Genomic DNA, 15,979 nt, shown 5'->3' on the forward strand with positions numbered 1-15,979 from the left:
CTGTGTGTGTGTACTGTGTGTGTGTGTGTGTGTGTGTGTGTGTGTGTGTGTGTGTGTGTGTGTGTGTGTGTGTGTGTGTGTGTGTGTATGTGTGTGTGTGTGTGTGTGTGTGTGTGTGTGTGTAGGGGGGAACCATCAACAAATGACTTACTCAGAGATAACAAAAAGACACACAGGATGTACAGGATGTCTGCTTGTAATGTGTACGTGTGTGTGTGTGTGTGTGTGTCAAACACACACATACACACACACAAACACACACACATAAACACTGTGTATGTGTAATAAGTGGGACACATCACAAGCTATGATGATGCCCTGTGTATGCCTGTGTGTGTGTTTGCGCGAGTGTGTGTGTGTGCGGGGGTACTTGCTACACCCAGGCTACACTAATTACACTCATTATGAAGCCCTAGAATTATCGGGGCCCTAAAAAAAAAAACATAATTACTGCTTTAAAAATGTAGCTCACATGAACTAGCACATGAAATACTTCCACAGTACCAGTCTCTCTTGCAAGGACCCGGTCTCCTCTTGACGTACCACAATGTTTAAACTGTGCTTGTGTTCATTTTGCGCGTCCAAATAAATAAAAAAGAAAGAATTAATTTCCGTCCACTGGAATCAAATTGTCCACTAGCACACTGTAGCCACCCCCACTGTCACTGAAACTGAAGAGGCCGGCAGGGATCTGACCCCTCGCACCCTCCACATTAAAATGCCTTCAGCCGAAGACTGGTGTGTCGCATTGGCACGTAATCAGCCGGTGAACCATGTAACCCTATCGGCCAATGGCAAGTTCAAATGCATGCGATTGAATGTGTTTACCTGAGTGAGGAAGTCATCCGAGGCAAAACAATGCACGAGTGTTGTTTGGTTCTCCTTTGGCCTCGAGAGGAAGTCCGCCAAAGCAGTCCCATCTATCTGAACCCCTCACACACATGTGGACAGGTGCATGTATTTATGCATGACGGAGTGTATTTGCATATTGGGGACCAAGCAGCCCGTGAGGTTTTTCCCGTACCGGGTGAGATTTTGACACCTCACAGTGAATGCCAGATCCTGTCCATCGAAGACAGCTAAACAGTACGTTCCATAATATTCTTAACAGAAGTAAGATCCTGGTGTGTAATTGGTTCATTTTGTATATGCAGGCATGCATTTCTATTTGTCTATACTCTGCTTTAATCTATACTGATACTTTCCGAACTGTGGTATGATAAAAATACATTTCTGGGTTCAAATAACAATAATCCTGCTGCATCACAACTGTAGGACAAAACAGTATTGTATGATGTATTATAACAATAGCGCTTAATGAATGGTAGATGGGACAAGGGGATGGTCAACTATATTTAGCTGTACCAACTAAAGATAGACAGGTCAATGAAATATTGATGTTGTTCTGGTACGACGAAATGAGAATCCCACTCAAATATTCATACTTTCATGTGAATGTTATTCCTAAACGCATGCACACATAAAAGCACACAGCGTACAGGCACTCCAACATAACGAGCTACCAAAATGGCTGGTTGTTAGACATCATAATAACAACCTACAGTGTTGTACAAGTTGTGCACAACAACCAACCGAAACACATTCATAACAACCAAGAGAAAATGACCTGTATCCCCCCCATATTCCTCCCTATTTATCTCTATCTGTGTGTGTGTGTCTCTCTCTCGATCCATTGGGTGTTTTTCTTTTAAGCAGTGACTGTACAATGACCCCCCATTCTTAAATCAATGAAACTCTTTTAACAAGTTCTAATCACACGAAGCATAGCCTGCAGAAGACTGTGGGATGTTGGCGAGGATGGAGATCATGAAGACGGCCTTTGAGCGAGAGAGAGAGAGAGAGAGCGATAGAGAGATAGAACGGAGGGAGAGAGAGCTTCTCGCCTGGTTGTCTATGGCAACAGTGTTTTGGAGTTGGATTGTTACCAAGAGTTGCCCGATCTAGTGCAAAGGATCCTGGGAGAATCGTTCTGTGATGCACACCAAATTCCAACACTGTCTGTGTTCGTTCAGAGGAGGGCACAGACTGCTCCTCTGGTCTGGCTGTGTTCGTACTCCGTACCTTATCTGCCTTGTTGAACACGATGTTAGCTATTACAGTAGGTGGGTTCTTCAAGCAAGGGAAACATTTACGAAATATATTTCGACCCATCTCCGCCCAGCTTCACATGTACACACGGCAACAGTCCTGCAGAAGCCCAACTCACACTGAAAGGACAACACACACAAAAAAACATACGCCGTGCGGCAAGACAGAAAAACGCACACAGGGAGATGCCAGGTGCAGCCTCATATCAGGGACTTTACCAGCATTGCTCAAGGACACAATAACAGAAACCGTTGAAAGAGGAAAGGCCAGAATATTAAAAAGTAATCCTACATGTTTTACTGTACAATAAACACAATGTATCACTGCTAAGGGCTAACTATCTTTTATTTTAGCATCGGCAGTAATAGTTTGGTAAAATGACTATTAGTTATCCAGCTGTCCGGACCAATTCTAAAACCTTGTGCCCTGAAGCAATTTGACGCAATTGTATTTTATGGGGGCTATGTTTACCACTGGTCATAATAGCTGGATAGCTACTGAGCTGTCCAGCTGGTTAGCTACTGGGCTGTCCAGCTGGATAGCTACTTTGCTATACAGGTGATGCTAGACAGCAAGGCACACAGACGCAATATGATTTATTGGGTCCCACCCAGTTACACACAGAAAGTGAGAGTTCAGAACTATCTGACAGGGGAGGAGTCATTAAAACACAGCATCTCCGCATGCCTTTAACAACACACACACACACACACACACACACACACACACACACACACACACACACACACACACACACACACAGTCGCACACACACACACACACACACACACACACACACACAAGCTGCTCTCGGGTTCTTGACCCACCGATTCTATTGCAGGATATGGCTGAAGGAGATTGAGAGAAGGATAGAGAGAGAGAGAGAGAGAGAGAGAGAGAGAGAGAGAGAGAGAGAGAGAGAGAGAGAGAGAGAGAGAGAGAGAGAGAGAGAGAGAGAGAGAGAGAGAGAGAGAGAGAGAGAGAGAGAGAGAGAGAGAGAGAGAGAGAGAGAGAATAGGGCTTGGGTCAGTATAATTACTTGGTTCTGAGGCTGGTTGGGGGGAGAGGGGGGGGGGATAATTTCACAGCCAACAGCCTAGATCATAATGTGGGTCAATAAATGGAACTGCATGCTACTGGGACACACACACACACACACACACACACACACACACACACACACACACACACACACACACACACACACACACACACACACACACACACACACACACACACACACACACACACACACACACACACACACAGGTTACCAAAAGGACAAGTGCAATTTGTCTCATTTACAGGTCAGGTATTTTCATGTTATCTCTATTGTTAGAACCAGATTTGCAGCAATAAGTAGCCCATATTTTCCACAATAAACCACGGAGATTATATGGGGGTTTTTTTGTTCATTTTCCAGGTTATACTCAAAAATGTATAAAGCCACAATCTTGACACCGATGTATTCTATAAGACGATCGTCCATTTCATAAAACCAAAGAAAGATAAGAACAAGCAAAGCATCACATCAATTACATAATGTCTAGGTCGTTATGAACCTAACACCCGATATGGCGTCCTCAAACAAAAACCCTAAAACCCTGAGATAGATGTACTGTTTTTGTGAATCAACATCCACCACCTGTATGATAATCAAAAAGATTGCTAGGTTGTGAGTATGTTGGCTAAAAACATTTCAACTTCATTAACTGGGTTCGCAAAACAATCCTCACGCATTCCTTTGATTGTGTGAGCGGTGATGGGGGGGGGGGGGGGGGGGGGGGCTCCTGCATTTGCCTGCGCAGGTAAATGAACACGTTCATTTTTAACTGTATACACATTAGGAACGGGGTATGCTGTACACGACTTGTTATTTCAAACAAAACAACCTTAAGAATAGCACAAGGCAATGCAATGAGGACGTATCCAGCACAGCAGAGCGTTATACTGTAAAACAATGCGTCTTGGTGACAACATTTCTAGTCTTGTTTCCGTGTGTGGACCCTCATATCGTGTGTGATCGGGTGTGTGTGAAACGACACGGCGATTAACGCCACAACGCATTCCGTTATTTCACCTACCAGAGATGATGAACGACGTTTGGTGCCGACCTCCAGAACTCGCTTCCTCGGGAGGCCGGATGCTGATCTGGTTGGAACAGGACGGCTTGTTGATTTCTAAAACGTCCTCTTTTGGTTCCTGTTATACGGCTCGGTCACTCCTTGAAATGAAACGTTTAAATCCGCCGCAATAAAGGTGCGTATATTGCATATTACCGCAAAGCTCGGCTCCTTGGTCCCTGTAACTTACGCTCCGTGCCCTGAGCAGGAGAAGGAGTTGATACGGTACAGTAGGCTACAGATGAGTCGGGAGGGGTGCGAGCTGTGGTGCCCGCATTCTGACGCCTCCGCCTGGGTAGTGACATGCAGGGGAGGGGGGGTCTGCCGGAGCCTCGGCCCGCCTTCCCTCGCCAGAGGAGTTGCGCTGTGGTGGAGCGCCCTCTGTCGGCTCGAGCCCGCATAGCGCAGACTCGAGTCCTGATAGGATTCAATATGGTGATGAAGCCTATCAGGAATTAGGAAGTACATCTAACGCACTTTTAAAACTTACGTATAAGACATAAAACCGATTTCATTTTTTTTTACATGGAAAGAAACCGAATAACGCATTTATATTCATGTCGTGCCCGTACATCATTTCAAGTTCAAGTTCCTTTATTAGTCAAATGCACAAAATAACAGGCAAAGCAGTCATTGTATCCCAAGCTCTTCTTAACAATGCAAAAAAGAAAAAGGATATTAGGGTTAAGAGTTCAAGAGGCTTGTGGTGCATGGAAAGAAGCTGCTCTTGAGCCTGGTGGTTCGTGTGCTGATTTCTCCGGTATCGACCAAATAAACCAATAAACTAATAATAAACTTAAGCTGCTATTGGCTGACTGCTGATACACACCTGTTATGTGACCTGTTGTCCTCCGCTTATCGCAACTGAAGTGAATGAGGCGGGGCCTATGCTGCTGTGACTCCCAGTCTGAGAGAAACAGCGGACTACACTACATCACAGGCTTCGGATAATCTGTAGAAATGTCGCGGGCAGCGGACCGACTCAAAGCCGTCCTGAATCATCTCGATCCATCCTTGGCTTGCGTCGTATCCTTTAATAGTGACAGAAGTATATGTGCTGGTCCCGGGTTGTGCGTTCCCTGTCTGCTTGTGTGCAGGGGTGCCCCTGCACACAAGCCCCTGTCCCTGGCTACTCACAGCCAGGGACAGGGGCTTGTGTGCAGGGGCACCCCACGGCAAGGAAATGCGCGGTCTTAAAAAATAGAACAGGCCCATTTGGGACTCGATTATAAGCACTTAAATGTACTGGTTATTGCGCTTGCATACCTTCGCCGATGCTTTTATTGTATTTTGTAAACGTGTGTTTTGGTGTTGATCAACGTTATGATGGCGTGTTGCTGTACTTTGACCCGTATTGCACAGCGAGCTTCAAATACTTCTGGACAAACCATCACTCACACCTACCAACCCCACAATTTGAGGTAAGCATTTGCGTTATATTGTGTTATTGGTGCACAGTCTTGCGCCCTGGCTTCGCAGTGTTGCTGAAGTCCTCCCGACCTTTGGCACATATTCGCTAGTCCCTCCGGTAGTCACACAGAAGAAGCATTTCTCAATTTATTGATTGGGGATCGAAGTACAACATCGTTTTCTGTTATTTGAATTTTGAAGGTACACAAATGACAACGACTTGCTGTCCCTGGATCAGCGTCTTTTCTACGAAGAAAATGGTTTCGTGGTGATTAAGAATTTGGTGTCCAAGGAGGACATCGACAGGTTCAGGTGATTGAGATATATGAAACATTAAAAAAAAGAATAAAAATTACATTTAAAAACACAAATAAAATGTGTCTTTGATTAGCATTGTTTATAAGGGATCATACATGAAGGTGTTTATGTATATAAGGTAAGTAAGTAAATAAATAAGTAGCCTTGATGTGTGTGTGTGTGTGTGTGTGTGTGTGTGTGTGTGTGTGTGTGTGTGTGTGTGTGTGTGTGTGTGTGTGTGTGTGTGTGTGTGTGTGTGTGTGTGTGTGTGCGCGTATACAAAATCATACAGCAGCCTATTGGCCTACCACTAGACTAAGATCTCGTTTTTCCATCTCCTCCAGGGGTGCATTTGAGCGTATCTGCCGTCGAGAGGTGAGTCCGCCTGGGCTGTTGGTTATGAGGGATGTAGCGATCGCCAACTCAGAGTTCGTCCCGGATCAGAAGGCTGTGACCAAGATCCAGGACTACCAGGAAGACCCAGAACTGTTCCGCTACTGCACCTTACCAGAGGTACAAACACACACACACACACCCAAACATACAAATACACAAGCGCACACACATATGTTGCGTTCACACACACAGGCAAAGAAGTATTAATGTAGTATGAATATGTAAATTGTACAATAATATATATAATACATACAATACATGACGTGACGGGAGTCCATTTACATTTTTTATTTAATTTAATTATATAATAATAATCATATCATTTTTTTGGTATTGGATTGCCTGCCCTTTCTGTTTGTCAAGTTTAAGGGATGGTGTAGTGACCAAAACCACCTTATGTCTCCGTTAGGTCCTTCAGTATGTGGAGTGCTTCGTGGGCGAGGACATCATGGCCATGCACACCATGCTGATCAACAAGCCCCCGGACGCAGGTAGGGCCTGTCATCCTTATCAAACACCTTCCTATGGGTCACGTACCCATAGGGAACCTTTTGGTCCAACTGTTTGTTATCTACTGTCCGGGGTTGCGATGGGCCTTTGGAGATCCGCCTGCAAGTCCTTTTGTTGCCCGACTGTGTAGTTGGTTTATCTGAGGTGAAACAAACATATTTTCTTGTTTAAAACCCCTTTTCAATATTTGTAACTTTGTAAATCAAAGAAAAGTTCCTATAATGGTTCCTCGTGTTTTTTTTTTAACAAACAAACAATTAATAGCATATTAACATTATGTTTGGCATGAACAGTGCTTGTTTGGCATTTTTTGAGTCTAAAAGAATAAACCACCTCCAAGGGGAATGGTGGCTGTTGTAATTGGTACGGGTACTCCGGGCGTTGATCCCACAGTCCAGTAGTTAGAGCTGCCACGGCGTCGTAGAGGCCAGCCAACCGTGTTTGAGGTCGAGCGTTAACGAAACGACGACAGATGTGGACAAACGATGGACGGTCGTGTTGTCGTGTTGTTCTAAACCCAGGGAAGAAGACGTCCCGCCACCCGCTGCACCAGGACCTGCACTACTTCCCCTTCCGCCCCGTGGATAAGATCGTGTGCGCCTGGACGGCTATGGAGCGCATCACCCGGCAGAACGGCTGTCTGGTGGTCCTCCCCGGGACCCACACCGGAGCCCTGATGGAGCACGACTACCCGGAGTGGGAGGTGGGGGGCGCACGCACGCACGCACGCACGCACGCACGCACGCACGCACGCACACACGCGCACGCACACTCAGGCACACACACGCACACACGCTCACACACTCATGTGCACGCACACACACACACTCATGTGCTCGCTGACTCATACACTCACACACATGCGCTCACGCACGTACACGCTCACACACGCACATACAAGCTCGCACTCATTCACACGCACACATATGCATGCAAACTCTTTTGATGTCATTAAGCAGGGGGTGAGGTGGAGGGGGTAGGCGTCTTGTTAGGGTGGGGGTCACCTGACCACCATACCCACCAGCACCAGACTAGACTGTCCTGCTGCATACCTAAGTGACCCCGTCCCCCCGTCCCCTCTCTCTCTCTCTCTGTGCTCAGGGTGGGGTGAACAAGATGTACCACGGCGTGCGGGACTTTGACCCCGAGCTCCCCAGGGCCCACCTGGAGATGGAGAAGGGGGACACCGTGTTCTTCCACCCGCTGCTGATCCATGGCTCCGGGATGAACCAGACCACCGGCTTCCGTAAGGTGAGCAAACATGCGGAGCTTCTTAAAGCTTCTCCGTTTTAAAGGTGTCTATGGTAACTCGAAAAATGAGCATTGTGCCGGTCACTTTTATTGCATTCTCTCAAGTGCTGTAGGTCAGATTTAAGAGCTAGTCATTCTTTTGAAATAGCATCCTTCAGCTTTTAGTGAGTATACAACAGAATATATCTTTCGAGTTGGGAGGGGGTCTCTCTCTCTCTTGCTCTTGCTCGCTCTCTCCCTACAACAGGTTGAAATGTAAAACTGATTTTAAGCTTAAAAGTACGAATTTTTTTTGTTCAATGTGTGTGTCCACAGGCCATCTCCTGCCACTACGCTAGCGCTCATTGTTTCTACATAGACGTGAAGGACACCACCCAGGAGAACATCGAGGAGGAGGTTAGGCAGATCGCAGAACGGAAATACGGCGTGACCGACGCCATCCGATTCCAGGTAGGGCTTTTGTAAATAAGAATTGGTTCTTTGAGACTTTCCTAGTTAAATTAAGGTTAAATAAGAAAAATCACTTCCACAATCCACATCCATCCAAGCTTCTGTGTTCCTCGACCGCCCTGCCCATTCTCAGGGTCGCCCAGCATCAGGCAGGGTGCTACCTGAACTGCAGCCCTCACACTCCCTAGCTATAGGGCTGTGCAATTAATTGAATTTTGACCGCAATTTAAATTTTTGTATCAAACCATCTCCAAACTAATATAATCGCGTTGAAACTTATATACTTCCTTTTTTTTAAGTATATATTTTTTATTCATTCTTTTTTTATAGAAATTGCAAAAATGAACAGCTGGATTCATTTTTGTACATTTGAAAATTTCAACTTGAACATTTTGTGTATTTTTTTAAGGGGAAATTTCGGAGTGCTGAAGAAATCCATCATGTTTTCAAACTCAAAAATAGTCCTTTTAATAATCCTAATTCCAATATTGATAAAATAATCATGATTATGATGTTTTCCATAAGGCGAGCAGCCCTACCTTACACATGAGTCTCATGACGGACCGCTTGTGCTCCCGCTGTAGGACACGTGGGCCCTACGAGGCCGCTTGGTGAAGGGAGAACGGGTTTCCCTCTAAGGCCCCGGCAGCGTCCTGGAAGCTCTGCGGGTGACGACTTCTCCTCATTAGATGATAACGAGATGATGTGAAGTCCACTCACACACACACGCCACTCGTGCGTCAGCAGGGATTAATAATTGTAAATCCTTCCTTTTGTTTAAATCGAAAGGGACAGGGTTTAATAATGATGATGATGATGATGATGATGATGATGACAAAGGCACTTTAATATATCTTCGATTATGGTCTGTTCACACTGCTGAAAAAGAATGACTTTGAATTGAAAATGCCAGTATAGTGTTGAATGTGTATAAGATTGGTTGGGGTGTTTCCCAAGGGATGGTTTTCTTATTATTTTCCATTAAATTAAAGCTATTTTATTTTATTTCTCTAAGATGACAGCTCAACAAAAGACTTTGTATGTGTACGAGAAAAACAGTCAGGCGAATGAGAGTTGCTGCTTAATGCGATGAATCTATTCAGACACTGAAACGCTATACTCAAACTTTAACAATTAGGCTAGATTAATTAACCATTAATTACTTTAATAAATTAAGTAATACACATATATTATATTAAGTATATATTAAGTGTTGGTTGATGCTTATTACCACATTAACACATTTTCATTATGGTTAATTATTGTAACCTTATTGTCAGGAGTTACCAAAGCAACTAAAATGACAACAATTTAGCCCAACTTTTGAAGGGTTCCCCTTATTTTGACATAACACAGACTTGGGGCCAGCACCACATCTACACCACCCTCTTGTGGTTGCAGGCGAACACAATTGTCCATGTTATTCCTTAAATGTACACTTTTTTTTGTGTCCGCATTGTTAATTTCAACCTTAATATCGTTGATAGTCATTTCCGGTACTAGTTTTAACAACTGACAAAGTGGGATTTTGAACTTCTTAGTGACTATTTTGAATTGATTGTATCTTTTTCTTAAACACTCAACGTAGCTCTTGTATATAATTAATGCCTTATGTACCTCAATGCCTTATTGTAATTCTACCTGTGAACAAGGAAGTAAAATAAGATTAAAGTCCTTATATCTTGTGTATTTATTTTTTATGGTTCAAAGAAGCATAATGAATTAATACTTTTGTATGTTATGTAAGGTGTGTTTGTCTGTGAGGATGTTTTTGAAAGTGTGAGTCTGAATACTAATATGTGTGTAGGTGTGGGTTAGACTTCTGGGAGTGCAGGGCATTGAAGGATTGAACAGCCTCAGTCTTTGTTCCTCATGGAGAAACTTCTCAGCTGGAGAAGCAGGAAATCCACGTGGAACGAAAACACACACTCTGGTATTCCTGGGGCTTCTCCAGTCCCAATCGATCATCCAGGTTAGGAGGCGCACACACACACACACACACACACACACACCATTATATAATTATCAAAATGAAATATTATAGCACTACACTTACACTACAGGTACACATGTAATTACACACACAACAAATGTAATCACCCACACGCACAAACATAAACCAGATACCCCTGTGCACACACATTCACACAAGCGTAGATTCATAATCATAACCATATGTTAACACTTACGCCACGAACTCGGTCACACATCAACACAACATGAATACCACTCTGAATCTATCAGTATACTCGCCACCGCAGAGACACACAGAGTGCCATTGTGAAGGGAAATCTGTCCCCAGTCTAGAGCCCCTTTAAAGTGGCGTGCGGGCCAAGGCGTCCTCGGCTGCCCGTTTTCCCTCTGAGGACAAACCTCACCTCAGAACCCGGAGCCACGGCAGCCCAGCCGGGGGATAGCAGGCCCACGTCTGGGCCACGTCTGCTCTTCTCCGATGACGTTTGGCCCCGCTCCAAAACCGTATGGAAAAGAAAAGCCAAGGCATTAGTATAGAGAATACTGAAATCTGAAAGTCATGAGGCAGGAAACACACAGCATGGCTGTCCTGACGTTCATGTGCCTCGTAAAACTGTTAAAACCTAAGGATGAAGTAATTGCAGCTCACAGCGTGAGCGTCAATTAACTGTTTTTACACAAACACATTATGCTGATCTGGCAAACAGACCCACAAGCTAATTTTGAAATGCTTTATAAACCGTTTAAACCCCCAGCATGTGATATCGTCAACTCTGGTGTTGCAGGCACTGATCAGCAACACCTTTCCAATCGTCTTACCACATTTGGCCAGTGCTCAGGAGTGTGTGTGTGTGTGTGTGTGTGTGTGTGTGTGTGTGTGTGTGTGTGTGTGTGTGTGTGTGTGTGTGTGTGTGTGTGTGTGCGTGTGTGTGTGTGTATTAGTGTGATGGAGTGTGCATTGAAATGTGAAGACCCATCCCAGATGACACATGTGGGCAGACATACAGTTTGAATTATCTGTGGGTCAGGTCACGATATGGATACAAAACACAGGTGTTTGTGTGCGCGCGCGTATGTGTGTGTTGGTGTCTAGGAGAAAGACAGACAGCCATAGGGCGAGGGCAAGATAGAAAGAGAGAGAGGATGGTTGAATCCTCTCCTAAATATCTCAATAATACATCCCACCTGTTTCCTTAGGTTGCATTCCATATTCCTCCCCCTCCCCCGTTTATTTCCTTTTTCCCCCTCGATTTTCCTTCTTTATTTCTCATTCACCTCAGCTATCTTTCCTCCTCCTGCCAGCCATCCATCCTCCCACTTTTTCCTCCCAGCCTCATCCACACTTTAGTCAACCACTCTCCCTCCTCTCTCCCCCCAACCTCCCTCCCTCCCTCCCTCCCTCCCTCCATCTCCCCCACTTTCTCCTCCCAGCCTCATCCACACTTTAGTCAACCACTCTCTCTCCTCTCTCCCCCCAACCTCCCTCCCTCACCCCCTCCTTCTTCACCCTCTCTTGCTCTCCTCCCTCTACTAGCCCCTTCCTCCATCCCTCATCCACCCTCTTTCTCTCTCCCTTTTTCTCTCTCCCTCCTCGCTCTCCCTTCCCTCCCCTCCTCCCTCCCAGGTTGACTTGATCCAGTTGTTTCTCTGAATCCAGCGGTGTTCTCTCGTCTCTCTCTCACACACAAGATGTCGTGGACACAAGTGATCTTCGTCTCCCTTTGCGCCACCGTCCTCATCCTCTCTTGTGAGTTATGGGCTGGGGGGGGGGGGGGGGTAGATAGGTGGGGAACTGGCACTGAGGGTGTAGGTAAAAGAAAAGGAAAAGTTTGTATTCGTGCATATTATTATAATATGCATACAAACACTTTTTTTTTTCCTTTTTTGTTGTATAATTGATATTCCTGTTTGTAGTAGCGGCAGTATTAGTTTTGTTTGTTTCAATGCTTGGACTCTTAGAAACACTTCAAGTGTAACTCAAATATGTTAACTTTTGATTCTCAAATAGTGAAACGTTGAAGTACAATTTGTAACAGAGCAGATAATTTTACCTTTTTCCATTCGATAATGATTTATGATAGTCAAGTTACCGAACTACATTTTATAGCTTCACAACAACAAACATTTGGTTAAGCTGACATTTCAGACCATTATTTCAATCAATACGTTTGTTTTTCTTGGCGCCTCATAAAAAAAAAAGCATGCATCACTTTGTGACTTGACATGGGAGTATTATATGGCATTCATTAAGCAAACAATGATGACGTAAACCATCCTTCTCTGATGTAACTCACCTCCTGTGTAGTGTCCAGTGGGACGGACAGTGCCAGAGTGCCGGGCGCTGCCAAGGCCATGGTACCAAAAGGTGAGTGTTCAGTCGCCGAGACAACCCCCCCTGTTTCTGAGTACCTGAAGCGTCTGACGCCGGGTTCGACCTTTGCCCTCTAGGCTCAGCCCGGGGGGTCTTCATGCCCGAGGCGGACGCCTCCACCTTCTTCAAGAGCCGCGGCCGCCGCTCCACGCGCCACCAGGCTGAGCTGCACGGTGAGGGTCTGTTGTGGTCGCTGTGGAGGTGATGTGGTGGGGTTGGTGTGTGGTTTGGATTATGGTCCTTTTTGCAGTGCGAGTCCTGAGTTGATGCAGGTCTTTGTTCAAGGCCAGTATGTGCAGCGTGTGTGATGTGTGGCGTGTGTGTGTGTGTCTGTGTGTAGAGTTTGTGGTAGGTCCTTGGGAGAGATTTTGTTCGGTGGCGATACGGTTTCAGTTTTGGAAACCAACGCAGACTTGAATCCTAGCCAGGTGGCTGTCAGTAATGGTAGACGCTCCACTCGCTCTCTCTCTCTCTCTCGCACAGACAGGGTGGTATACTGGTAGTTTGGATGCATATTTCTGTGCTGGCTTCGCTGCAACAGAACCGCTGGCACAGACTGTTATAGCCGGTTCCTTGATTGAGGACAAATACACACAATAACAACAATCAATCCACCAAAATACCCCGTCAAAAGAAGTATGTGTAAGTGTGTGTGTGTGTGTGTGTTAGTGTGTGGGTTATATTGTGTGTGTGTGTGTGTGTGTGTGTGTGTGTGTGTGTGTGTGTGTGTGTGTAAAGTCCTTTCAGGCATGATGACCAGATTGTAGCAGAGGCTGTGAGCGCATAACATTTTTTTACAACTTCAGAATATATTTCTGTGCTCGACATATACTTTGGAGTTTTTCCTGTTACCCTAAAAACACTAAGCAAAGCTTTTTTTAAGAGGAGTATAAACCACTAACTGCCATACTCTACCCAGCTTGAATGCTGGTAGAGATTGCATTTCTTGGCCGAGTCGCTAATGAATTTATCTTTCAGATTGTATACCTATATTTTGAGATTTAAAACGAAACCTCATGAATCCCATGAAAGTGTGTCATCTGGTGCACTCTGGAAGGCCATATGCCATGTGGCATGGAATTCAGTGATATCATCCTTGCAGGTGGAAAGATCGGTCGGATTCACGCCATACTAATTAAAACCCTGTAAAAGGGGGAAATAGGGGTCCAAGACACAAGTGAATGTTTGCACTGTGTTGTTTATCATAACCCCTTCCCCCTGCTCTTCTCTACCTCCACCCCCCCCCCCCCCCCCCCCCAGCTGAGCAGCGGGTGAAGAAGGCCGCCAAGGCACGCAGGATAGAGCTCATCGAAGAGCAGAGGCACAAGTACGAGAACTATGTCGAGGAGGTGCACGACGGTATGACACACGCACCCACACACACATTGAGTTCGGTGGTTCACCGCACGGTGTGGGCCTGATGTAAAATCTAGTTTTAAGCTGAAGGCAATGGCCGTGAAGGTTGTTTTTGTACACCGTGGTGTGTATGTGTGTTTAGGGGGGGCACAACTATGCGCTGTTTTGTACCACTAGTACTACAATCAGAACAATAAATGCCTGCTCTCTTTTGCAGAGCAAAACGAAAGGACACGAGAGACCACCGAACAGTATCGGGAGTACCAGTACGACGGACAGTACCCCCGCTATGACTGGCACGACTGAAGCTGAGCGCGCTCAATGGCTTCAGAAGGGGCGGGGCTAGATCCTCCTCGAACCCATCAATCATCGAAAAGAGTGACGGAACGACAGAGGCAACTGTTAAATCCCGGTCCGAGTCTGAAACTCTACACTAACATACTGCGTAGTTGGTTGAGTATAAGGTAGTGTGTCTGAAATCCTATTTAATCATATTATGCAAAAAAAGTATACTCAAAGTACCCGGCTGGTGTACTATTTCTGAGGCAGATCGATCGTAGTGTGCAAACTGTGGACACTAGTTGATTGATAACCCTTTTGCATTTTAAAAAGAGGACAACCGTCCAAACCGAAACATCTTGATGTTTTACTAACCACTAAAACCCCTAGACTAGACCAGCAACAGAAAGCCATACCATTGGGGAATGGAGTATTTATATCCCGTTTAAAGTAAGCAAATGCTCAATTCAAATCGTATTGATAAGTATTGACAATTTTTTACCAAATTTTGAGCAAATAAAATAAATTGTTGTGATCACATGGTGCTTCCCTCAGTTTCACTTTTTATTTTGGTCACTCTCTAAATAACAAAAAATCTTTATTGTATGTAATTACTCTAAAGCCTGTTAAATGCAAACCAATGCTTTGTGGGTGATGAAATTTTACCCTGGAGGGCCAATATTTACATCTTAAGTGTATAAATAAACTTTTGTACAGTTCATAGAGGTTTCGTAGGCATACAATTATCTTTTGAAATACTTTGGCTGAAATACCTTTGTGTGTCCTTTAATACCATACTTAGCATTATTTCTTCAACTCAATAAAGAATCATACAGTTCTCATTTGAGAATAACTGGCTTGTAGTCTTTTGTTATTTCTGGGCGAATGCTGCGTAGGTGTGGAGAGAAGCCATATGCCTTGGTAACCTGGCGGCAATCTTGTTTTGTAACCCTAGCAGGTTGATGGCACTGAATGCAAAATACAGCATTCAGTTCCATAACCCTGCTAGCCTTTCGGACCAAGATGGAGCCAACATGGCCGCAAGGTGAATAAGACCCATGCGGTTCTTCGGTGTGGAATTTCTTCCCTGTAAAACTCATCAGACGGAGCAGCTGAATAACGACTGGATTCCCTGTAAAGCCGCCCACATTCCAGAGAGGAGAATATTGACGGAAAAACGGTCTCTGCAGTCCAAGATAAAACAAAACTGTTTTTTTTTGTCCAGTTTTATCTTTCGCTCTGCGCTCTTGCTATTCAAGAAAACAGAAAGCTGCTACAGTGGAGGTTTACATGCCAGTGTCCTTGTTAGAGTATAATTACCCATGCATTAAGCAATGATACAGCGTGTACTGAATAGGTAATGAAGTTAGGGAACCGCGTTACCCTAACCCCAGTGGGGAACTCGCCCTTTCGCCTATTCCTGACCTTAACCCCTGACCCTAACTACACTGTT

The 15,979-nt window shown here is 45.0% G+C and overlaps 3 protein-coding genes across 6 annotated transcripts in view; 2 read left to right on the forward strand and 1 right to left on the reverse strand.

Annotated features, from left to right (window-relative positions):
- cdk17 (cyclin dependent kinase 17) overlaps positions 1-4,539 on the reverse strand; it is a 35,636-nt gene extending 31,097 nt beyond the window's left edge. The window contains exon 1 of one of the 2 annotated variants that reach the window (XR_003974082.1): positions 4,194-4,539. The gene's annotated coding sequence lies outside the window, so the exon portion shown is untranslated. The remainder of the gene's footprint in view (positions 1-4,193) is intronic. The other variant, XM_030342476.1, reaches the window with a different exon arrangement.
- A 564-nt stretch (positions 4,540-5,103) lies between these two features.
- Positions 5,104-10,231, forward strand: phyh (phytanoyl-CoA 2-hydroxylase). Of its 3 annotated transcripts, none has more exons than XM_030342478.1 (9): positions 5,104-5,258; positions 5,595-5,653; positions 5,844-5,954; positions 6,284-6,452; positions 6,745-6,826; positions 7,367-7,548; positions 7,947-8,096; positions 8,412-8,546; positions 9,131-10,231. In XM_030342478.1, exons 1-9 carry the CDS (start codon positions 5,193-5,195, stop codon positions 9,182-9,184), a joined length of 1,008 nt encoding a protein of 335 aa, XP_030198338.1. In that variant the 5' UTR covers positions 5,104-5,192; the 3' UTR covers positions 9,185-10,231. The 3 variants fall into 3 exon arrangements, with proteins under 3 accessions (XP_030198338.1, XP_030198339.1, XP_030198340.1); XM_030342479.1 differs by having other exon boundaries at positions 5,130-5,258; positions 5,604-5,653; XM_030342480.1 differs by having other exon boundaries at positions 5,150-5,331; positions 5,398-5,653.
- A 1,801-nt stretch (positions 10,232-12,032) lies between these two features.
- Positions 12,033-15,066, forward strand: ucmaa (upper zone of growth plate and cartilage matrix associated a). Its single transcript, XM_030342202.1, has 5 exons — positions 12,033-12,267; positions 12,826-12,885; positions 12,969-13,064; positions 14,152-14,250; positions 14,465-15,066. Exons 1-5 carry the CDS (start codon positions 12,210-12,212, stop codon positions 14,551-14,553), a joined length of 402 nt encoding a protein of 133 aa, XP_030198062.1. The 5' UTR covers positions 12,033-12,209; the 3' UTR covers positions 14,554-15,066.
- Positions 15,067-15,979: the final 913 nt, after the last annotated feature.

The sequence above is a fragment of the Gadus morhua genome, chromosome 19 (genome assembly GCF_902167405.1).
Source record: "Gadus morhua chromosome 19, gadMor3.0, whole genome shotgun sequence".
NCBI classification, from domain to species: domain Eukaryota; kingdom Metazoa; phylum Chordata; class Actinopteri; order Gadiformes; family Gadidae; genus Gadus; species Gadus morhua.